The sequence below is a fragment of the Dipodomys merriami genome, unplaced genomic scaffold, assembly GCF_024711535.1.
Source record: "Dipodomys merriami isolate MVZ:Mamm:240054 unplaced genomic scaffold, mDipMer1.0.p SCAF_158, whole genome shotgun sequence".
NCBI classification, from domain to species: domain Eukaryota; kingdom Metazoa; phylum Chordata; class Mammalia; order Rodentia; family Heteromyidae; genus Dipodomys; species Dipodomys merriami.
In genome coordinates, this window is record NW_027202915.1 from 513,732 (window position 1) to 536,775 (window position 23,044).

Sequence of the window (23,044 nt, forward strand, 5' to 3'; positions counted from 1 at the left end):
ACTCAGTTGATCTTCAGCAAAGATGGCAGGAAAGGAATTGGAGCTGTGGCTCAAAGCAGCAGAGTGCTAGCCTTGAGCACAAAAGCTCGGGGAAAGTGCCTGGGCCCTGAGTTCAAGCCCCATGACCACCACCAATAGAAAACAAATAAACAAAAACTCTCTTCATTCTTACTGGGCACTGGTGGCTCATGCCTGTAATCCTAGCAACTCAGAAGGCTGAGATCTGAGGATCACTGCTTTAAAGCCAGCCCGAGCAGGAAAGTCCGTGAGATTCTTTTATCTCTAATAAACTACTCAGAAAAAGCTGCAAGGGGCTCTGTGGCTCAAGTGGTGGAGGACTAGCTTTGAGTGCAGAAAGGCTCAGGGACAAGCACACAGGCCCATAGTTCAAGTCCCAAGACCAGCACAAAAAAAAGCAGGGAAATTCAACGAAGAATTGTCTTTTTCAATAAATGGAGCAAGGACCACTGAAGATCCATGTGCAAATACAAGATGCTGGACCTGTTATACACACACTGTGTCTGAAAATTAACTCGAAAGGGACACAAGACTCAACCCACCTGGAAGAGCCCAAGCTATAGGCCTCTAACTAGAAAACTTGGTACATTATAACTGGTATAAGTCTTAGTGATTTTGGATTGGTAAGTGGTTCTTTAGGTATGCACCAGCAACCTAAGGGGGGGCTGTTATATTTCATCAGAATTAAAATCTTTTGTAAGCTGGCACATGTAGTTCACATCTGTAATCCTAGCTACTCAGGAGGCTGAGGTCTGAAGGACTCAGTTTGAAGCAGGTATGGGCAGGAAAGTCTGTGATAGATACTCTTACCCCCAATTAACACCAAGAGCCCTAAGTATAGCTGTGGCTCATGGGGTAGAGTGCAAGCCATGAGTACAAAAGCTCAGGGACACCGCCCAGATCCTGAGTTCAAGCCTCCAGGATTGGCACACACAAAAAAGTAAGTTGGGCGCTGGTGGCTCACAGCTACTCCAAGCTACTCAAGAAGCTGAGATCTGAGGATCACAGTTCAAAGCCAGTGCAGGCAGGAAAAGTCTGTGGGACTCTAATCTCCAATTAACCACCAGAAAACTAGAAGTGGTGCTGTGGCTCAAAGTGGTAGAGTGCTAGCCAGGAGTTGAAGAGCTCAGGAATATGATCAAGTAGTTAACAAGTCAAGAGAATCAATGCAAAAACTACTGCAAGGAAGAAAAAAGACAACAGGAGATAAAACTAATGGATAACTCATCTGTCACAGCAGCTGAATTCGTAGATAAAAATGTAACAAATGTACAAATATGTCCTTAGGAAAACCTGAAAGATATGAAAGTAGAATAAATGGAAAGAAATTATGCTTTTTGGATAAGAAGACTCGAAATACTCAAGATGTTAAACAATTTGTGTTAACTTTAAGGTTTAACACAAAATACCAACATATCTTTTCTGGAACTTGACACATGAATTTTATTTATTTATTTATTTTTGGGTCCGGTTGTGGGCCTGAACTCTGGGCCTGGGCGCTATCCCTCAGCTCTTCAGCTCAAGGCTAGCGCTCTACCACTTGAGCCACAGCACCACTTCCAGCTTTTTTCTTTTTGCTTATGTGGTGCTGAGGAATCAAACCCAGGGCCTCAGGCATGCAAGGCAAGTGCTCTACCACTGAGCCACCTTCCCAGCCCCACACGTGAATTTTAATGTTCACATGAAGAAACAAGTAAATAGGAATAGCCAAGAGGACTGATAAAGAAGAGCAGGAAGGAGAGTCAGCGTCATTTGCTCTGAAGACCCGGTGCATCTCTGCGTGGTGGCAGCTGCGAGGCCCCGGCATTAGGAGGTGGCAGCCGGAGGATGCTGAGCTTCAGACCCACCTGGGCTCCCCACACTTGAGACTCTCCCCACGCCACCCAAGCACCCCAAACCGAGAGGAGAAAAGTGTTAGAAGGGCTGTGACTGCAGGTCAGCAGTGCAGAGCTTGGCTGGCAGGGGCAGGCCCTGGGGGTGCCCTTCCACCAACAAGCCTAGTAAGAGAAGTGTGGCAGAGAAGATCCTGGCCTAGAACTAAAAATGTGCAAATAGTGTGCAGGTCACAGGAGCATTCCCAGGAGGCAGGCGGCATCTGCAGCGTCTGCAGTGTGCGGGGAAAGCGCTTGGCCTGGAGAGTGGTTTGGAAAAGAGCAGTACTGGCTCTGGGCTCTACCCCGAGGGGGCGTGGAGGGGGAGACTCAGGAGTTAAACTGAGGGTGGGTCCTGCAGGAAGCCGAATGGAGAAGATGAGCAGCACAATCCAGGAGGATCCATACATTTAGCCACAAATAAAGAATCAAGAGGTCCTGGGTTCCATTCCTCAGCACCACATAAGCAGAAAAAGCCAGAAGTGGTGCTGTGGCTCAAGTGGTAGAGTACTCGCCTCAGTGGAAGAGCTGAGGGACAGCGCCCAGGCCCGGAGTTCAGGCCCCACGTTCAGCAGAAAAAAAAAAAAGAATCAGGAGAAACTACATGAGGAAGTCTTTTATCGGGGTCAGTGTCCCTACATAGAAAAAGTGTTCTTTTAAAAATAGCTGATCAGGGGCTGGGGAGGTGGCTCAGTGGTAGAGCGCTTGCCTTGCATGCCTGAGGCCCTGGGTTCGATTCCTCAGCACCACAAAAGCAAAAAGAAAAAGGCCGGAAGTGGCGCTGTGGCTCAAGTGGTAGAGCGCTAGCCTTGAGCTGAAGAGCTGAGGGACAGCGCCCAGGCCCAGAGTTCAGGCCCCACGGCCAGACCCCTCCCCCCAAAATAGCTGATTACCCCCAAATCTTCCCTCCCCCCATTACTCCCTTCCCTGCTCCAGATGTCTCCAGGAACACTTGTGATCCTCCTGCCTTAGCCTCCCTGGGCTGGGATTACAAGTGTGTACCACCGGCCGGGTTTCCGCTTCTTGATCACAGAGATAAAAGAAATTTAGCCTCCCGCCATTTAAAAACATAATCTCTTCTGTTCTTTTAAAACCACTTCAAGGGCTGAGGATATAGCCCAGTGATAGAACACTTATCTTTAGTGCACACCACCCTGGATGTGAGCTCCGGCAGAAAAAAACAAACCAGAACCACACATTTTGTTTTTATTTTATTTTATTTTATTTTTTTCCGGTCATGGGGCCTGAACTCTGGGCCTGGGCGCTGTCCCTCAGCTCTTCAGCTCAAGGCTAGCGCTCTACCACTTGAGTCACAGCGCCACTTCCGGCTTTTTTTCTTTTTGCTTATGTGGTGCTGAGGAATCGAACCCAGGGCCTTGAGCATGCAAGGCAAGCGCTCTACCCCTGAGCCACCTTCCCAGCCCCCACACGTTTTGTTTTGAAATAATTTTAGAGTTGCAGAAATAGGGATAATTGGTGCTGAGTACGTTTGGGACCTTCCCAGCGACCCCTGTTCACACAGCACAGAGCTGGCGACAGCTCGGGCCAAGCCGAGGAACGCCGTGGGTGGCGTCGTGAACTGAACTACAGTCTGCTGGATTTGATAATGACCCGGCGCCCAGCACCCGGCGCCCAGCACCCAGCACCCAGCGCCGAGTACTGCTTCGCCTGCTCTACTCCACACCGTGCCAGCTGCTTCTTCTTCTGTTCGTCTTGCCTGGCCTTGGCGCTCAGCATCAGCCCAGTTGTTTTGTTGGTGGCCCTCAGACGCAGTGGTGTCGGGCTGGCCTCAGCATACCAGGATGCAGTCAGGCTGAGGCGCAAGGTCATGAGTTCCAGGCCGGCCTGGGCTAGACGGTGAGACCCCGCCCCAAACACAGTAACAGGAACCAGCGGCCCAGCACCTCCCTTCTCAAAGCTATTTTGAAACATCCGATTACTTATCATCAATGACAGCTACCCATCTGCACCCCTCTCCCCGCCTCTCCCTTCCCTCCCCCAGCCTGTGGTGGCCACTGTGTGTCCATCCGCTTGTCCACAGTACCGCTGAGCGCCCGTGGCCTGTGAGCCACTGCGAAGTGCAGCATGCAGGGGGAGGCAGGGGGAGGGGTGAGGTGCAGTGCACGGGGGACACAGTGTGGCCTCCTATGAGCCTTACGTTACAGAGGGGCGAAGGAGATAGGCATATACAAACACCGTGCCAGAGAGCAGTAAGTACCATGCCTGGTGTAACGCAGGTCATGTGCGTGGAGAAAATACCGGTGACGGAGCGGGTGGTTGGCATGGGTGGTTAGTGGCTGCAGCAGTCCAAGGCTCTGGATCAGGACAGCATCTCCAGAGCTGTCTTGCGAGCCTTGACGTTCTGTTATCAGGAGCTAAGTGCTAGAGGACAGTAGGAAAGCCTGAGCTTTGTGTGTACAAGGCCTCGGGCCCAATCCTTACACACACCCACACCACGATTAGGAGTCAGATTAGAAGGTTCCAGAGAGCAGATACGAGGCCTGGGAAACGGAAGGGAAGAATGGAGATCTGAGAATCGAGATTGGAAGCCAGCTCAGGCTGAAAAGTTTGGGAGAGTTAGCCAGCAAAAAGCCAGATGTGGAGCTGTGGCTCAAGTGGCAGAGCACCAGCCTTGAGCGAAAAGGCTAAGGAAGTATGTGAAGCTCTGACTTCAAAGCTCAGTACTGGCACAAGACAAAAAGGGAAAAAAGGAAAAGGAAAGATCTTCGCTTGATTAGCAGGACCTTGAGAGTGTTTTTGTTTCTTTAATTGTTTATTTTTGTGCCAGTCCTGGCTTATACTAAGCCTGGTGCTGTCCCTGTTGTGTTTTTTTCAAGCTCTACTACTTGAGCCACAAATCCACCTCCGCTTTTTGGTGGTTAATTCTCATAGACTTTCTTTCCTCTCTGGCTGGCTTCAAACCCAGTCCTCAGATCTCAGCCTCCTGAGTATCTAGGATTCTAGATTTGAGTCACTGGAGTGAGCCTGGCTTGAAATGAGCAGAGTGGATCAGTCAAATACTGATTTTGCCCTAATTTTAGCTCGATTTTGTTTTTTCCCTTCAATAAATAAAAGGTCTGTGAAAAAATGTCCTCATAGGAAATAAGGGCAGGTCCTAATTTTGTTCTTACTGTAAATAGTACATGCCATATAGTTGTGTACAGTATTTGTTAAAATCTGTTGAAAGCAAATCATTTTCAGAATCTTTGTTCTCAGGAACTGCTTTAAATTTAAATTACTTTAAGTATTCTCTTCCCCGCGGCACAGCGTCAGAGGTGGAATGTTTCACTCTGTCCTTAGAACTGCAGGAAGGTCCTGAATCTGCTCTTCACTTGGGATGTTTGTGACCTTAGACTGCCCTTAAAGCTGAAGACTCACCATCTAGCTCACAGGCACTGGCGCCACCTGGTGTCAGAAGTATGAAACTACGCTCATGGAGTGCCAGCTTGCCAAGAACCAATCTTCAACCAGTCAGGTCTGAGTGGTCCAATGTGTGTTATAAATGATGACACCATTCATTGTGACCATTTGCTCAGAAATAATTTCATGCTCGTGTTTACTACAAGTGCAAAATGCACATTCTTTTTTAATTGCTATTATTAAGGAGTGGTACAAAGGGGTTACAATTCCTTAAGTCAGGTGATGAGTACAATGTTTTTGGACAATGTCACCTTCATTCACTTTCCCTCATCTCCTCTTCCTGTCCATGCCCACAAGTTGCATAGTTCTGAGGATCTCCGTTCAAAGACAACAAAGGAAGAGAACAAAGTCCATGAGACTCTTATCTCCAAGCAACCACCAGAAAGCTGGAAATGGAGCTGTGGTTCAAGTGGTAGCCTAAGAACCTAAGTCCTGAGTTAAAGCCCCAGGATTGGCACATAAACATCAAAAGCCCCTGTTTCAGCTCAAGTAAATTGTAGCGGGCACAAAGGTTCTTGCTTTGTAGCAGTATAGAGCCCTAGCCTGGCCTGGTCTGTACCTCATTCGTGCTGTTCTACGTAAAATGTACAGTACATGTAACCACGAAACCCCCCAAAGGTGATAAATGAAATTTGCCTCTTGCTTGCTTTGGCCTTCTTGCAAATGTGAGGTTATGTACGGCTATGGTGCCGTCACTGGTGTGTGGGTGTGGCAGCGACCACAGGTATCCACAGGGCGTCTGTGGGCGTCCAGACTCCCCCTCAGAAGACAGGGGCGATGGCCTGCCTGCTCGTGAACTTCAAAACCCAGGAGAGGTGCTGACGCCTTTAATCCTAGCCACTCAGGGGGGTGGGATCTGAGGATCGCAGTTCACAGCCAGCCCAGGCAGGAAAGGCTGTACAAATTGAATCTCCAGCTAAATCATGGAAAATGCCGGCAGTGGTGCCATGGCTCAAATGGTAGAGTGCTAGCCTTGAGCAAAAGGAGATCAGGGACAGAGCCCAGTCCTGAGTCCAAGCCTCAGGACTGGCAGCTTCCTTTCTGCTGCTGTTTGTGGTGCGGTGTGGGCTGAGGTCTAGAGCGTGGCAGGCAGGATGCTCAGCTTCCTGCCTCCTGCCTCTCCTCGGCGTCTTGGGCATGTCTAGTCCTCCATCTCCTCCAGCATGGTCCACATTCCCTTCGTGACCCTCCTCCTCAGAATTCACGGCCTGACCTTCCCCTCCCGCGCTTCCTTTTTCTTCTTTCCTCCTCCCACCGCCAGGAGCCAGGCCGCTGGTGAGGCTGAGCTGTCCACAGTCACAGGCTGCCCCGGGCGGGCACCCAGCTCACCCCGTGGCCATCTGGAGTCCTCCGGCCCCACCCGGCTCTCCGCGTGGGGGCAGTGGAGAAGCACAGGGCAGCGGAGAAGCGCAGGGCAGCGGAGAAGCACAGGGCAGTGGAGAAGCACAGGGCAGCGGAGAAGCGCAGGGCAGCGCTCCCAGGCACCGTGTGTTTCAGGACACGGCTCCTTCTGCGGTGATTTCCCTCCACTCTCCAGGCTTCAGGACCTTGCAGGGGCCCTGCCCGGCCTGTTCTAGGGCTCGAACCCAGGGCTGGGGCTTGGTAAGGTGGTGCTGCGCACCTGTGCCCTTGTGAGACCGCAAGTCCATCTGGCTTGGTTATCGCGTGAAGCAGGGAGCCGAGGGAGGAAGGCCTGCGGGGTGTGGACACCTGGCCGCTCCTCCCCGCGTGGCCTGGCCCGCAGTCCCCCCCCGCAGTCCTCCCGGGGCTGACCCGCAGTCCCCCCGCAGCCCTCCCGGGGCTGACCCGCAGTCCCCCGCAGCCCTCCCGGGGCTGACCCGCAGTCCCCCCGCAGCCCTCCCGGGGCTGACCCGCAGTCCCCCCGCAGTCCTCCCGGGGCTGACCCGCAGTCCCCCCGCAGCCCTCCCGGGGCTGACCCGCAGTCCCCCCGCAGTCCTCCCGGGGCTGACCCGCAGTCCCCCCCCGCAGTCCTCCCGGGGCGCTCCTTGGTGGTAGGTGCAGAGAGCAGGACGTGCCAGCTGCTGCTCTGAGCCCAGAGCCCCGGTCAGCCACAGAGCCAGCCCTCCCCCTCCCCGGCTGTCTTCCTGCTGGTCACCTTGTCCTTATGAGGGGCTGTGTGTGTGTGTGTGTGTGTGTGTGTGTGTGTGTGTGTGGGTCTTGGGGCTTGAACTCAGGGCCTGGGAGCTGTCCCTGAGCTGCCTTTTGCTCAAGGCTAGTGCTCTACCACTGAGCCATAATTCCACTTCTGGCTTTTTGGGGGTAGTTAATTGGAAATAGGCGTCTCATAGACTTTCTTGTGCAGTCTGGCTTCCAACTGCGATCCTCAGATCTCAGCCTCCTGAGCAGCTAGGCTTGCAGGGCACCATCACCTGGCTAGGTGGCGGTTCTTGCAGGGTCTGACGGCAGGACATCCAGGCTACCTGTGTCTGAGTGGCATCTCCACTGTTGTGTTGTGCTGTGGTCTTGGGGAGAATGGAGGGGATGCTTCTCCGGCTTGTGGGTTTGAAGGTGTCAGTCGGCGGCTGCTTGGCCGGTGGCAGCACAGCAATAGTGCAGGAGTGATGGTGGAGGCGTGCTCACCATATGGTGGCCAGGAAACAGGGAGAGAGGAAGGGCTGGAGTCTCAGTAATCCACAGCTCACCCCAAGACCTAACTTCCTACCATTAGGCCCCGCCCCCGCGGGTTCCACCAGCTGAGAGCACCAGGCTGGACCCCGCGCCTGTAGCACATGGGTCTTTGGGACACATTGAACATCCAAACCATACCAAGATGACCGGAGGTGTCAGCGTATTGTAGTGCCCTGTTGTGTGGACAGTGAGCGGGCGCCGGGCACCGCGGGGCAGAAGGGAGCAGAGCTTGGCAGCTCAGGCAGAGCGATGAGATGTGGGTTCTGGGCAAGCTGGCTGGGAACGGGAGGAGGATTGCTGAGCACCCTCCAGGCCCCGCTGGGGGTTGGGGAGCGCGGCGCTATCGTGGCCAGGGTCTTTCTGCTTGTCTTCCTCCAGCAGGGCTGCACAGACACCCAGAAGCTGAGAAGGGGAGCTGCTCAGAGCTACAGGTCACCAGGCAGGACAGAGGCCCAGGGCCAGGGGCCAGGCTCCTGGCTTGGACTGTTGGAAGGCCGACTGTCAAGTGTTGGGGACCTGCATAGATTAATTAACCACTGAACACAGGTCCCCGAGCAGCCGCAGGTGAAGCAGAAGATCCAGCTGTGAAGGAAGAAGCTAAGTGAGAATTTGAGGCCCTGAGTTCAAATCCTAGTACTAGTGTACACACACACACACTGAGTCTTCTGTAAAATGTATTCTCATTAAAATAGGGAGTAAATTAAATTCTACTAAAATTATCCTAAGCAGTAAGGAAATTAAATACTTTAGAGAAGCGCATAGTTAGGGTCTTTTCTTCTTTGATACCAGGGATGGAACCCAGGACACTGCACTCACGGGGCTGGGCGAGTGCTTTGCGGCTGAGCTGCATGCCAGCCTGAGGGTTTAATTAACACTCAAGCACTCTGACTGTAGCTGTAATGCTTTCTGTTGGAAATGCTTAGCAATGTCGTCCTGTGAGTGTCTGACCTCTGGGGAGGCTTCGTGGGCCCAGTCCAGGGGTGGAGTGGGGGGGTGGGGAGGGAAGGGGATGTTCTTACTGAGGAGTGGCTGTGTGTTGTGCAGGATTTGCTGTTCCCCCGGGGTCTTTAGCCGCTTGCACGTGCTGCTGGGAGGCGCTGTGTTCTGGACGAGGCTTATTTTTCGCGGGCACTGCCCGATGTGGGCAGTGGCAGGGCGGGGAGCTGACCGTGCAGGCTGGCTTAAGTCCTCAGCCACTGACACCTTAACACCGGGGTCTCAGGAGACAATAGCACCTGCATTTTTGCAGCCTGGAACCAAAACCTGGGAGACTTACCCCCCCCACACTCTTCGAGGGGGGCGGGCGGGGGCGTTGCTGAGGACTGGCAGGGCTGGCGCGAGCAGTCACTGAAAGCATTGCGTCTGTCGCTCTGGTTCCACCTGTCCTTTCTCCAGAAAGTGTCTCATAACCAGAAAGCCCAACTCCATAAATTGGTTTGCTGTGTTATTTATGATATGAAATCATTTAGACCAATATTTCACCTGATAGTTTACATAGCAGTTGCCTTTGTCGTTCCTGTTCTAAAGTATTAATGCCTTCTCTTCCCCCAGAGAGATCGGGACGATTATCAGATCCTTGGGGTGCTGTCCCTCTGAAGGGGAGCTGCAAGACCTCATTGCCGAGGTAGGTGGGGAGACGTGTGCTTGCTGAGTCTCGGCTCCACTTTGTGTCACTTTGTGACACCACAGTGCCTGAGCCACAGAGGCCAGGCCTGGCCCAGGGCAGCTTGCGGCCCCGCGCAGTGAGGAGATGCCTATGCACAAGCAACTCTGTCTTCAAAACCCAGCTGAAGGCAGGCCAGGAGGCGCGGGAATAGAGGACAGAAGTGTGTAAATGATGGTGTTTCATGGGATAGAAGCGGAAAGACTTTTGGTTACTTACTTGGAGAAATACAACTATCAGAATAACCAGTAGGCAGCAGTAAAATAAGATCAGTGTAAAAGTTCTAAATTATTATTTATCATGATAATTTGATTTACAAATACAGTGGATTTTGAGATGGTGACTGGCTTTATTTTGTGGTTCTAGAAATGGGCGTCCCTTTACTCATGAAGTAGAGTGTGGTTTTCTAGTGGGTTATTGGAGATAAGAGTCTCACAGACTTTCCTGTCCGGGCTGGCTCTGAACCATGATCCTGAGACCTCAGCCTCCTGAGTAGCTAGAATTACAGGCGTGAGCCACCGGAGCCCTGTTTCCTGTCATTTTTATTTAACAGAGAATGTGAGTCCTGGTCAGGAGATGGATGCTCTGCCTGGGGACAGATGTCCTATTGCTCACTGGTAATAGTGTTTAACACGTTGTGTGTGTGTGTGTATGTATATATTTGTGTATGAGTGTATGTGTGTGTGTGCGTGTGTGTGTGTGTGTGTGTGTGTGTGTGTGTGTGTTTTGTTTGCTTTTGTTGTTGGTGGTGGTCATGGGTCTTGAACTCTGAGCCTGGGTGCTATCCCTCAGCTCTTCAGCTCAAGTAGCTTTCTACCACTTCGAGCCACAGCACTACTTCCAGTTTTCTGGTGATTCATTGGAAACAAGAGTCTCACAGACTTTCCTGCCTGGGCTGGCTTCAAACTGCGATCCTCAGATCTCAGCCTCTTGAGTAGCTAGGATGACAGGTGTGAGCACCAGCTGTGTGTATGCTTGCTTTAGGCTTGTTGAAGCCCATGAGCGGTTGTGTGTTGTGTGCTTGAATTGTGGCTTAGGTACTGTCTTCTCCCCGGTGTTGTAACTTTCAGCCTGTCACTTTCTGGAGCTCAGTTTGAAATCTGAAAAAAATCACTCAGCTGGGTGCTGGTGGCTCACGCCTGTAATCCTAGCTACTCAGGAGGCTGAGATCTGAGGACCATGGTTCAAAGCCAGCCCAGGCAGGAAAGTCTGTGAGACTCTTATCTCCAATAAACCACTAGAAAACTGGAAGTGGCACTGTGGCTCAAGCAGTAGAGTGCTCGCCTTGAGCTGAAGAGCTGAGGGACAGTGCCTAGGCCCAGAGTTCAAGCCTCACGACCATCCAAAAAAGAAAATTCACTCACTGACCCATCGATTTCATATTCTCTGAGCATTGCGTCTCCGGGTGTCCCCGGCCTGCTGGCCTCACTCAGGGCAGGTGAGCAGGTAACGCTCCCCAGGCAGGCTGCCTCTGCTCTGCAGTGTGGAGGCGGGAGGAGAGGCTGGGTTTTTGTGGGTGCTTTGAAGTTCAAGCCTCAATGAGCTAATTACGGAGGAGACCCGGAGGGCGTGTGGGAGCAGGGCCTGCGTGGACAGGGTCACGCACGTGGCTCTGGGCGCTTATCCCCGGCCCTGTCCCTGAGAGCTTGCGGGGCCTGTGCTCTGTCAACCATGGCCCCCATTCCCGGGCTCCCTCTGCGTCTCCCTGGCCACTGGATGAAACCCTTAGCATGTCACCGGGATTGGGAGCCTGTTGGGAGATTGTCCCTGGGCCCCGCGTTGGCCAGCCGGCGTGGGTGTGGCTCTGCGGCCCAGGCCTCGGAGGAGGCCGTGGAACCCGCGCGGTGCGGCATGGCGCGGCCTTCCTGCTGGCCAGCCCGAGGCCTGGCCACATCACTGTCCTCCCATATGTCGTTCCTCTCATGGTGTGGCCGTCGCTCGCTGCCCAACCTGACCGGGTCACCCCCGTCCCGGGCTCATCCAGGCCTCAGCGCCCGCTCCCCGGCCTTACATCTCAGCGTTAGCCGCGCATTTAGACCCTCCAGGATTTCCTTTTGAAGTTTTTGAATTTTTCTTTTTTTCCAGTCCTAGACTTGAACTCAGGGCCTGGGCGCTGTTCCTGAGCTTCCTTTGCTCAAGGCTAGCACCCTACCACTTGAGCCACAGCTCCACTTCTGGCTTTTTTCTGTGTATGTGGTGCTGAGGAATGGAACCGGGCTTCGTGTATGCTCGGCAGGCCCTCTCAGTAGCTCGTTTTTGCTCTTGAGTGTTCTTTTGCAAGCAGCATTCCTCATTTTGTTTTATACCCTATCAAATAGGATTGCTAGTGCACTGGGAGTGTCCTTCTCTTTGTCTAATCCATTTGCTGCAGGTTGACACTTGTACGGGACCGCCTGTTCTCAGCGTCACCACTGGTTCATCAGAATCAGAAATGTGCTCTTGTCTGCTTTAGATGCTCCACAAGAGAACTGTCTTCTGTGAGGGGCAGAAGCTCCCTGCTGCTGGCTAGGATGCCTGCTTTTTTTTTTTTTTTTGGGGTCCGGTCGTGGGGCCTGAACTCTGGGCCTGGGTGCTGTCCCTCAGCTCTTCAGCTCAAGGCTAGCACTCTACACGTGAGCCACAGTGCCACTTCCGGCTTTTTTCTTTTTGCTTATGTGGTGCTGAGGAATCGAACCCAGGGCCTCAGGCATGCAAGGCACGTGCTCTACCACTGAGCCACCTTCCCTGCCCCTAGGATGCCTGTTTTTTGCTGCCATGGAACTATTAATTTCCACAGCACAGGGTCTGTCATTCGTCATTGCTGAGGGGTATTATGAAACAATTCCTGGCTTTACTTTTTTTTTTTTTGTCGGTCGTGGGGCTTGAACTCTGGGCCTGGGCGCTGTCCCTGCACCTTTCAGTCAAGGCAAGCGCTCTACCACTTGAGCTACAGCACCACTTCTGGTTTTCTAGTGGTTTACTGGAGATAAGAGTTTCCTGCCCGGAATGGCTTTGAACCGTGATCCTCAGCTCTCAGCCTCCTAAGTAGCTAGGATGACAGGCATGAGCCACGGGCTCCCAGCCCTGGCTTTACATTTTAAACAGACTGTACCCCAGTGCTCCTACTCCATTCCCTCCTGTTGCAGAAGTAGCTGATGCTTCTAGAGCATTCCTTACCCTGCTGGCTCCCGCTTCAGTGTCCTGCTCTTAGTTGTCACCATTCCTCCGCCTGTTCCCAACTCCCAGCGTTATTCCCGCTGTGGCCTCTGCTGCGCCCCCTACTGGCTTTGGGCTAAAGAATGTCCCTGGGTAATTTTCCTCTTGACTCAGTAGTTCCACTGATACTCTGTTAATTAGAAATAGAGCAGTACTCCAGAGAAAAGGAATAGATAGAAACTCTAGTGCTCATAGGCTGGGGCAAGAGGACCATGAGTTCAAAGCCGACCTGGGCTCTGTACTGAGAACCTGCCTCCAAAAAGATAAAGAACACAAATCAGCAAAAACTGAAATCAAAATGAGATATTGTTAATCCCTTTAGTTTTGTTATTTCATTTTTCTGTTTTGCAGTGCTGGGGATGGAACTCGGTGCCTTTCTAAGCACACACTCTTATCAGCAAGCTGTACTGTCAGCCCCTAAATAAATACTTTCAAAGAGGCATTACTAAGGTCACACTTGTAATCCTAACTTCTCAGGAGGCTGAATTCTGAGGATCATAGTTTGAAGCCACCCTGGGCAGGAAAGCCTGTGAGAGTCTTGTCTCCAGTTAACTATCAAAAAGTCAGATGTGAGCCAGGCGCCAGTTGGTCACGCCTGTAATCCTAGCTACTCAGGAGGCTGAGATTTGAGTATCACGGTTCAAAGCCAGCCTGGGCAAGAAAGGCTGTGAAACTCTTATCTCCAATAAACCACCAGAAAAACCAGAAGTGGCGCTGTAGCTCAAGTGGTAGAGCGCTCACCTTGAGCTGAAAAGCTGAGGGACAGCGCCCAGGCCCAGAGTTCAAGTACCACGACTGACAAAAAGAAAAAAGAAAATCAGATGTGGAGCTGTGGCTGAAGTAGTAGAGAGCTATCTTTGAACAAAAAAGCCCAGGGGCAGTGCCTAGACCCTGCATGCAAGCCCCAGGGCCAGCACAAAAACCAAAAACCAAAAAGACAGAGCTATAACAGTGCATAATTACAGTATGTAAGTGCTTTATTAAGGTTAACTACAGCAGAATGGAAATGAAAAGTGCAGTTTCCAAGTTGATAATAGAAGATAAAAGAATTACGGGACATCCAGTCGATCCAAAGATGTCAGAAAAAAACAGATGAACTCAGATAGGGTAGCTGTGTCTCACAAAGATGCTGGGGAACAAAATGGAGGAGCGCGTGTTTAACCTTTTTAAGTCTGCTGCTGGCCTGTGTGGCAGAGGCCAGGGACTTGAAGGAGAGTCCGGGCCAGGGGAGTCGCAGGCTACTGGGTTCACTGCACGGGGTATGCTCAGACAGACAGACAGCCCTTGTGGGATTCTCGCTGCAGCTTGAAGTGCTGGTGACTGATAATGACAAATCAGGGTGCTCTCTTCATGCTGCCGCTTCTGCCAGCTGGGACAAGAATGGAAAAGCTCTTCAGAGAAAAGGAGCGTGATAACTGCTGTCCATCAGCGCAGCACACGCCCTGTGTTTGGCAGCTGGGGGAAGCAGGCACGCGGTCACCGTCACCGTCACTAGAAGGTGGGCGAATCTGCATGCTGAGGACTGCTCTGAGGCTCCTGCCAGGTTAGTACCAGCCACCAGGCAACGAGGCTGAGCCCAGCGCCACTGCTGCTTTCTGGTGGTTCATTGGAGAGAAGAGTCTCATGAACTTTGCTGCCCAGGCTGGCTTCAAACCACGATCCTCAGATCTCAGTGGCCTGAGTAGCTAGGATTAAAGGCGTGGGCCACCAGCACCCAGTTTTCCCTCCAACACAAGATGTGACTTTTGGTGTGTGTGTGTGTGTGTGTGTGTGTGTGTATGTGTGTGTGTGTGTGTGTGTGTGTATGTGTGTGTGTGTGTGTGTGTGTGTTGTGCGTGTGTGTGTGTGTGCACTGGGCTTGAACTCAGGGCCTTGCACTCTCATTTGGCTTTTTCTGCTCAAGGCTGGTGTGAGCCACTGGCAGCAGGCAAGCTGTGTCATGCTTTAAAAGGAAATAAAAAAACTACCCATATTGACTAACATTGGATTGAAAAGACTGCCAGGTGTGTTAAATTGATCTGCAATCAATTAAAAAAAAATTGATTTCAAAATTAGAAAACTAAAATATGTGGAATAAAAATGTTGAAAGAAAAATAAGTTCAGGTATATGGAAAATGCAAGATTATGGTACTAATGATAAGAGATGCAGACTTAAAAATGTAACCTTATGACTTGTTTTTTTTTTGTTGGTTGTGGGGCTTGAACTCTGGGCCTGGGCGCTGTCCCTCAGCTCTTCAGCTCAAGGTGAGCGCTTTACCACTTGAGCCACAGCGCCACTTCCGGTTTTCTGGTGGTTTATTGAAGATAGAGGTCTCACGGTCTTTCCTGCCTGGGCTGGCTTTGAACCGTGATCCTCAGATCTCAGCCTCCTGAGTAGCTAGGATTACAGGCGTGAGCCACCAGCGCCCGGCTCTAACCTGATGACTTGTTAGCAGTTTCTGCCATCTCTTCTGTCATCAGCTTCTAAGTTACACTGCTGCCCCATGCCGGGTCTTCACTCTGGCCTTGCCTGTCCTCTGTTCTCACGAGAGTGCTCTTCGCCCTGCAATCACAGCAGTCCCCACTTCTGACCCCGTCAGAGAAAGGAAACCTAGAGTTCTTTCACATCCCCGGGCTGAGGGGCTCCCCGGCCAGGCCCGCTGCCCTGCCCTGTTGTCCCTGCACATCTGGGATTTGTCATATACCTTCCTGGGCAAAGCCTTGGTTCTTGCTCTTAGTTTTCTGTTTGGTCATGGCTCCCCCAAGTACCCAAAATGAGCACAAATGTTAGATTTGGGCCAGAACATGCTGGAACGCAGCAAGAAAGTGTCCAGGGGTCTGTTGACATCGGATGTCTCCATTTTCATCTGCTTTGTGAAGACCCGTGACCTTGACATTAATTTTTTATTCTTTTTGACCTTGAAATTGTTGGTACGTTTTGGCGCTGAGCAGCGGCTCCGGCCTGCGTGCTGTTTCAGGGCACTAACACCATTTCAAGCCAGCGTCGTGCTGCTCAGACGCAGTCTCCTCCTGCGCCATGTGCACTGCACGCCACGAGGGCAGAGTGCCTACCTGTTTGTAACCTGGCAGGCCTGGCTCAGGAGCCGGCCAGTCACGTCCTGTTGTTGCTTCCTTCCCGCACTTTCCCTTCTGTCCCTCATGCTGGGTGCAGTGAGCACAGTGCCCGCAGCACATGTGGACACCAGCCTGGCAAGGTCCCGCGCGGTTAACAGAGAGGAGCTTTACAATACCGCTGATTGACGCGTTCAAAAGTTCCAAATTACAGGCAGAAGAGTAACTGAGCTGGGCACCAGTGGCTTCTACCGGCAATCCTAGCTACTCAGGAGGCTGAGCTCTAAGGAGTATGGTTTAAAGCCAGTCCCAGCAGGAAAAGTTCATGAGACTCACCAGGTGAACCACCAGAACACTGGAAGTGGTGCTGTGGCTCAAAGGGTAAAGCGCTAGCCTTGAGCAAAAGAGCTTAGGAATAGTGCCCAGGCGCCAAGTTCAAGCCCCACAACTAACAAAACAAAAATTACTCTGAGCTAGTGATTATTGGGTATTAACCACATACTAGACCAGGTTATCTTTGAAGAAAATTGGAAAGTCCTATCCTAATTTGATTCAAGATAATTTTGGATATTTTAATAATTGCAGCAATCAAAATGTAAGTACATGTACAGTTAAACATCTGGGATTACTTTTAGTCTCTACTCAGTTAGCTAAATGAGGAAAACCATAAAAAAAGCCTTTAGGAGTGCTGGGCATGGTAGCTCATGCCTGTAATCCCAAGCTATCTGGGAGAAGTAGGTAGGAGGATTGGGGTCTGGATATATTATTTAGGGTCTAACTTGAAATCGCTCATGGTTTTTATACTCTACTACAAATAGTATTTTTAAAAACTTTTTTCTTTTGCTAATGGGGTTGACTGAGGACCTCACACGTACTGGGCGGAGGCGCTATCATTAAGGGAAGCTCCTACTAGTTGTTTTTCTAAATCATAGGAATATCTTCTTTGGTGACCTGAAGCTAGTTGAAATAGAGATTCTTTGTAACCCTCCACGCTACTAACATTGTGTTGGTTTTCATGAAGCATGAAATAGTTGAGTTTATGGACGCATTGTTTTGTCACTGGGGAGAGATGGATTTTGACTGTCTTTTATTGTACCTGTTTCACTGAGTTCAAACACCAGCACTGCCCCTGGCCCAAGTCAAAAGATGCCAAGAAATGGGGAGGATATGGAAAGAAAGGAACTCTACACCAGTGGTGGGAGTGTAAGTCAAGAGCTGTTACAGAAAAAGTGGTGGGGGCGGGGTGGATCCTCAGAGCAGTAAGGCCAGAACTATCGCTGGATCCTAGCCCCGCCTCTCAGCAAACAGATCCCCAAAGGAAGCGGAATTGAACCCATCTGTACCACCATGCTCATCACAGTGCTGTTCACAGTAACCGAAGCATGGCAACATCACTGACTGTCAGTGGATGACTAGATGAGGAGAGTGTGGCACACATCTGGAATGTTCTTCAGCCTCCAGACAACACAGACAAGCCTGGAGGACATCACATGAAGGGAAGGCAGGCCGACGTGCATCCGGCTCAAAGCCAGCCCAGGCAGGGAAGTCTGTGAGACTCTTATCTCCAGTTAACCACCACCAAAAAAAAAAGATAAAAAGCCAGAAATGGAGCTGTGGCTCAAGTGGTAGAGTGCTAGCCTTGAGCAGAAAAGCTCCGGGACAGTGCTTGGAGTTCAAGCCCCAGGACTGGCATAAAAACACAAACAAACAAACAAAAAAGTTAAAGTGAGAAATTGGGTAGGGTATGTGAGTTCTTTACTTTTGTAAACCCAAATGATCTTAAAATTAATGTTATTTAAATATAAAATCCTACAGAATAGTGTCTGGTCCTAATAAATGTGATTACGTTGAGATACCATGTGTGTACAGGCGGGGTGTGACCTGCAGAGGGCAGTGTTGGGTCATGTTCTTGCCAATTTGGAAGTGGCCGTAGTTCCCTTTTTCACTGTAAGACCTCTATTTGTACTCATTTTTCTTTGAAATTTTTTAAACCCAAAAGGAACATTGGGGTTAACTGGCAGTCTTTTTGCGGTGTGTTAGTTTTGTTTAGAAGGATTTGTTAAGCAGGGAGAGCATGCAGTTTTCACCTCTCCCTGGGCTGGTGGAAGGCACAGGGCGTGTGTGTGTGTGTGTGTGTGTGTGTGTGTGTGTGTGTGTGTGTGTGTGTGTGTGTGTGTCCCCGGCAGTCTTCGTGATGGTCTTGCTGCTCTGGGGCTGCACTTAGACACTCCGGGAACGGTGCGGGACTGGAGGACTGGAAGACGGGGGAGCATGAGGAGGGCTGGGCCTTGTAAGCGTGGCAGACAGGGAAGGAACCCTCTGGAGGGTTCTGGAGCAGATCTCCAGGGGCATCAGGATGGGCACGTTAAGATTATTGCTCCACAGGTAATGGAGCATTGCCTTTTCTTTTTGTTGGCAAGGCCGGGGTTTGCATTCAGGACTTGACTGCACTGAGCTATGCCGTACAGAGGGGTTGTGATTACACGGGCAAGGAAATGAGTGCATTTCTTACCAAGCATTGTTGCCTCCCCCCTTTATTTTTTTGCATGGGTTACTTTGGCCTTTAAGAGACTCTTGGAGCTGGGAACTGCTCACACATTACCAGGGACAACTGAACGTGACACCTGGAGTTCATTGGAGACAATTGTCATAGGCTCAAAAATTTCTGGGACATTCTGCCTTTAGGTGGCTGCATTTCTGCTGGGGGCAGGGCCAGGCGCCGGATGGTAGAAACATTGCAGTGCAGTTGTCGCTTGGATGAATGTGTTTCTCCCAGTCAGCGGCTGCCTAGATTTCTTATTTTCAGTCCACACAATGAGTCTTTGGAGGCCCATCTCGCGCATTGGGATCTACGAGCTCAAAGAGGATCTTCAGCAGGGACTGGAAAGTTCCTAGCAACCCACGAACAGCCTGCCGTGAAGGCGGTGGCCCCCGGGCTGTGTTGGGTGCTCACAGCGTACCAGTGCTGGCTTCGTTGCTTCTCCTCACTGCGCTGAACACAGCCCCGCCCCAGCGTGCCACGCTGTCTTACAGGGGTTTGAGGTCCAGTGTGCTTACAAGGCTGTGTTCTGCTGTGGGGAGAGGTGACACGGCCATGGGTGCCCGTCACGGTCTGGGGACATGTCTGCCCTGCTCCCTTCCCCCTGACCATCCTGTGCAGCGCTATCTCTGCCCGCAGCCCCCACTGCAGCCCCCCCACAATCCACACGTCCACTGACCCTCAGGGACTTCGGTGGTTCTCAGGAGAGCCACCAAAGTCAGCCAGAGCCCTGGCCACGGGTGAGGAGGCCCCGCGCACGAGGCCCAGCCGCCTTCCGCTCCTCTGGCTGCCTCTCCTGACCCTGGGGCCCCCGGGGCCCGGTGGAGACTGGGGACGACGGGACGTCTCTTCCCTGCTGCTTGCGCACGCCTGCTACTCACCCTGAGCAGTTGGCTCAGGGCCTCTGCCTCGTGACCTCCTGGTCCGGAGGTTTCCCCCACTGTGCACACCTGTGGAGCCACACGCCACACACGGCTGCACACGGCTGCACACGGCCGCACACTGCTGCACACCGCTGCACACTGCCGCACACTGCTGCACACTGCTGCACACTGCTGCACACTGCCGCACACGGCCGCACATGGCCGCACACCGCTGCACACCGCTGCACACCGCTGCACACTGCTGCACACCGCTGCACACGGCCGCACATGGCCGCACATGGCCGCACATGGCCGCACACCGCTGCACACCGCTGCACACTGCTGCACACTGCTGCACACCGCTGCACACGGCCGCACATGGCCGCACACTGCTGCACACTGCTGCACACTGCCGCACACTGCTGCACACTGCTGCACACGGCCGCACACTGCTGCACACTGCCGCACACTGCTGCACACTGCTGCACACTGCCGCACACTGCTGCACACTGCCGCACACTGCTGCACACCGCCGCACACTGCCGCACACTGCCGCACACTGCCGCACACTGCTGCACACTGCCGCACACTGCTGCACACTGCCGCACACCGCCTCACACTGCTGCACACCGCTGCACACTGCCGCACACTGCCGCACACTGCTGCACACTGCCGCACACCGCCTCACACTGCTGCACACCGCTGCACACCGCCGCACACTGCCTCACACTGCTGCACACCGCTGCACACCGCTGCACACTGCTGCACACTGCTGCACACCACCGACAGTGCCGCACACGGCCGCACACGGCCGCACACTGCTGCACACTGCCTCACACTGCTGCACACCGCTGCACACTGCCGCACACTGCCGCACACTGCCGCACACTGCCTCACACTGCTGCACACCGCTGCACACCACCGACAGTGCCGCACACTGCCGCACACTGCCTCACACTGCTGCACACTGCTGCACACTGCCTCACACTGCTGCACACTGCCGCACACTGCCGCACACTGCTGCACACTGCTGCACACGGCCACACACTGCTGCACACTGCCGCACACTGCTGCACACTGCTGCACACGGCTGCACACGGCTGCACACGGCTGCACACGGCCACACACTGTCATGATGTGCCCAGGAGCGTGCCCGGGTAGACGGAGGCAGGAGGATCTAGAGCTCAAGGCCAGCCTGTGCTGCAAGGCCAGACCCTGGGTCAAGAAAGCAAGGCAGCGAGGCCGGTGCTTGTGGCTGTGGTCTCCCAGCGGAAGGCTGTGCAGGGGGGCTCTGAGTCGCAGCCCCGCAGCCCCGCAGCGGCCGCAGAGCTCGGTGCTTCTGCGCCCTGAGGGACATTTTCCCTTTGCTGTTCAGGTGGAGGAGGAAGAGCCCACCGGATACATTCGCTTCGAGAAGTTTCTTCCCGTGATGACCAAGGTACTTCTGGAGAGAAGGTCAGTAGAGCGTGACTAGCGTTGCGTTAACTTCGTTTATGTGTTTAGCGTGTGATGTTGTGGGCTGACGCCTGGCAGGTTCGAGCCCACACGAGCCAAGTCCCTGCCTGAGAATGACGTTCATTCCAGAACACTTGACTTTTCTTTTGGTGTTTTACGCGACCGCTGAATGTTAATGAAGCTTCCTCTGAATCACCAGTAGTGTGTGCCTAGAAGTATCAGCCACATTGCTAGTGCGCTAAGCAAAGCACCACTAAAGGACAGAGAAGCCACAAAGTAAGGAAGACAACAACATTGTAACTGTCTCTGTTGTGAATGACTGTGTGTATATGAAACTGTTAATCCTGGCTGGGCGGAGTGTCACAGACCTGTAACACCAGCAGCCTGGAGGCGGGGCAGGAGGGTCAAGAGCTGGAGTTCTAGAAGTCAAGGGGAGGGGGGCACACCGGGGAGAAAGGGCGGGTGAAAGCAGCTGTCGTGAAAATGGACCGAGGGAAATTGAGGGGAGGGGTGAGGTAGGGAGAGATGGAGGGGAAGGATGAAAGAGTACAGCTGATGAAGGATAATTTAAAGAATTCCAAAATAAACAGCTGATCTTGATCTTTAAAGCAAATGTAGAGTAGCTTACCCAATTTGATTTAGGATAGGATTTTTAAATACATAAATTGGTTTCTGTAATGATAATTAAAAATACTAATTGAATTAGGTGTGGTGGCTTATGCCCATAAGCCAGCTACTCTGGAGGTGGAGATCTAGAGGATTGCAGTCCAGGCCAACCTGGGAAAAGAGTTAGTGAACTCCCAGCCAATAAACTGGGTGTGGACGCATGGCCGGGCCCCTGGGGCTACAGCAGAGGAGCGAACTGGAGAACTGAGCTCCGGGCCTGCCTGAGCCAACAGTCAGACCTTGCGCAACCCTAAACCAAAGCTTAAAAATGAAGAAAAAGGGGCTGGGGAGGTGGCTCAGTGGTAGAGCGCTTGCCTTGCATGCATGAGGCCCTGGGTTCGATTCCTCAGCACCACATAAGCAAAAAGAAAAAAGCCGGAAGTGGTGCTGTGGCTCAAGTGGTAGAGCGCTAGCCTTGAGCTGAAGAGCTGAGGGACAGAGCCCAGGCCCAGAGTTCAGGCCCCAAGACCGGACCCTCCCCCCCCCTCAAAAAAAAAAAGAAAGAAAATAAAGCTAGTATGTAACAGCAGACCTGCCAGGGATTGCATGGGAGAAAGTTCCAGAAGCGTCATGGCTCGGCGTGCTGGCGGCTTTCGTTTTGTCCCCTGTGGTCACCTGTTCGTGCAGACGGGCTCCCCGCGGCAGCGGCACTGATGCCTTGTGTTGTGAAATTACAGATACAGACCTGTCCCCGAGGACATCCTCCTTCGGGCTTTTGAGGTGCGTGAGCTCCAGATTGTGTGTGTGTGTGAGTAAATCCATCATGTGGAACTTACTCGCCAAATAAAATGTACAACGTCTGCTTTTCCTTAGGCTTTAGATACAGCTAAACGCGGATTTCTCACTAGGGAAGAGCTGATCAAGCATATGACTGAAGAAGGTAAGAGTGCTTTCTTCCTTTCAGCTGTAAGGAAGGCTTCTGTTAGGTATTCATAATTTTTATCAACAATAAACTATCAAGCACATGATTAATCATAATGTATTCAATGTTCCTATTTGGTTGTGGGGTGGTTATTTGGTAGGGGTTAAAAGGACAGGGGTAGAGAAAACAAAATGACAGGAGTAGGTTAAATACGGAATCAGTGTATAATGATGTACAATGTATAGTGATGTAAATTACAGCCAGCCCTGTCATCTGTGTTTCTACCTGGAAAACATGACCATCAGTCAGAATAAATCAATGCCTTTATTAGATTGGAAATTTGAGTTGGAGTATGTAACGCCCCTTTTTTCCTCCCTCCCTCCCTTCCTTCCTTTGCTGTTATCAGAACTTGAACTCACAGAGCTCTGCTCTTGCTTAGCTGGCCTCTAGTCCAGTGCTTCTACTGGATGGGTCCTGGCTGGCTTCAAATGATGATCCTCAGATCTCAGCGTCCTGAGTATCTAAGATAACAGGTGTGAGCCACCAGTGCTTGCCTAAAATTCCCTTTTAAGATAAAGTTACAGATAATATAACCCCAACTGAATGTGAATTTATACAATTTGATTTTTCTGTTAGTGAAACCACATATGTTAGCTTTGAATGTAGGTCTCTCTCTCTCTCTCTCTCTCTCTCTCTCTCTCTCTCTCTCTCTCTCTCTCTCTCTCTCACACACACACACACACACACACACACACACACACACAGGGGAGCTCACATTTCCTTTAGGATTTC

General features: G+C 52.0%; 1 protein-coding gene across 3 annotated transcripts in view; it reads left to right on the top strand.

The window, feature by feature from the left end:
• The window catches only part of Efcab2 (EF-hand calcium binding domain 2), a 45,883-nt gene that overhangs the window by 17,384 nt on the left and 5,455 nt on the right, over positions 1-23,044 (top strand). For all 3 annotated transcript variants that reach the window (XM_070023136.1, XM_070023133.1, XM_070023134.1), the window contains 4 exons: positions 9,510-9,582; positions 20,645-20,724; positions 22,068-22,110; positions 22,204-22,270. In XM_070023136.1, the coding sequence (XP_069879237.1) occupies positions 9,510-9,582; positions 20,645-20,724; positions 22,068-22,110; positions 22,204-22,270 (263 nt within the window). The remainder of the gene's footprint in view (positions 1-9,509; positions 9,583-20,644; positions 20,725-22,067; positions 22,111-22,203; positions 22,271-23,044) is intronic.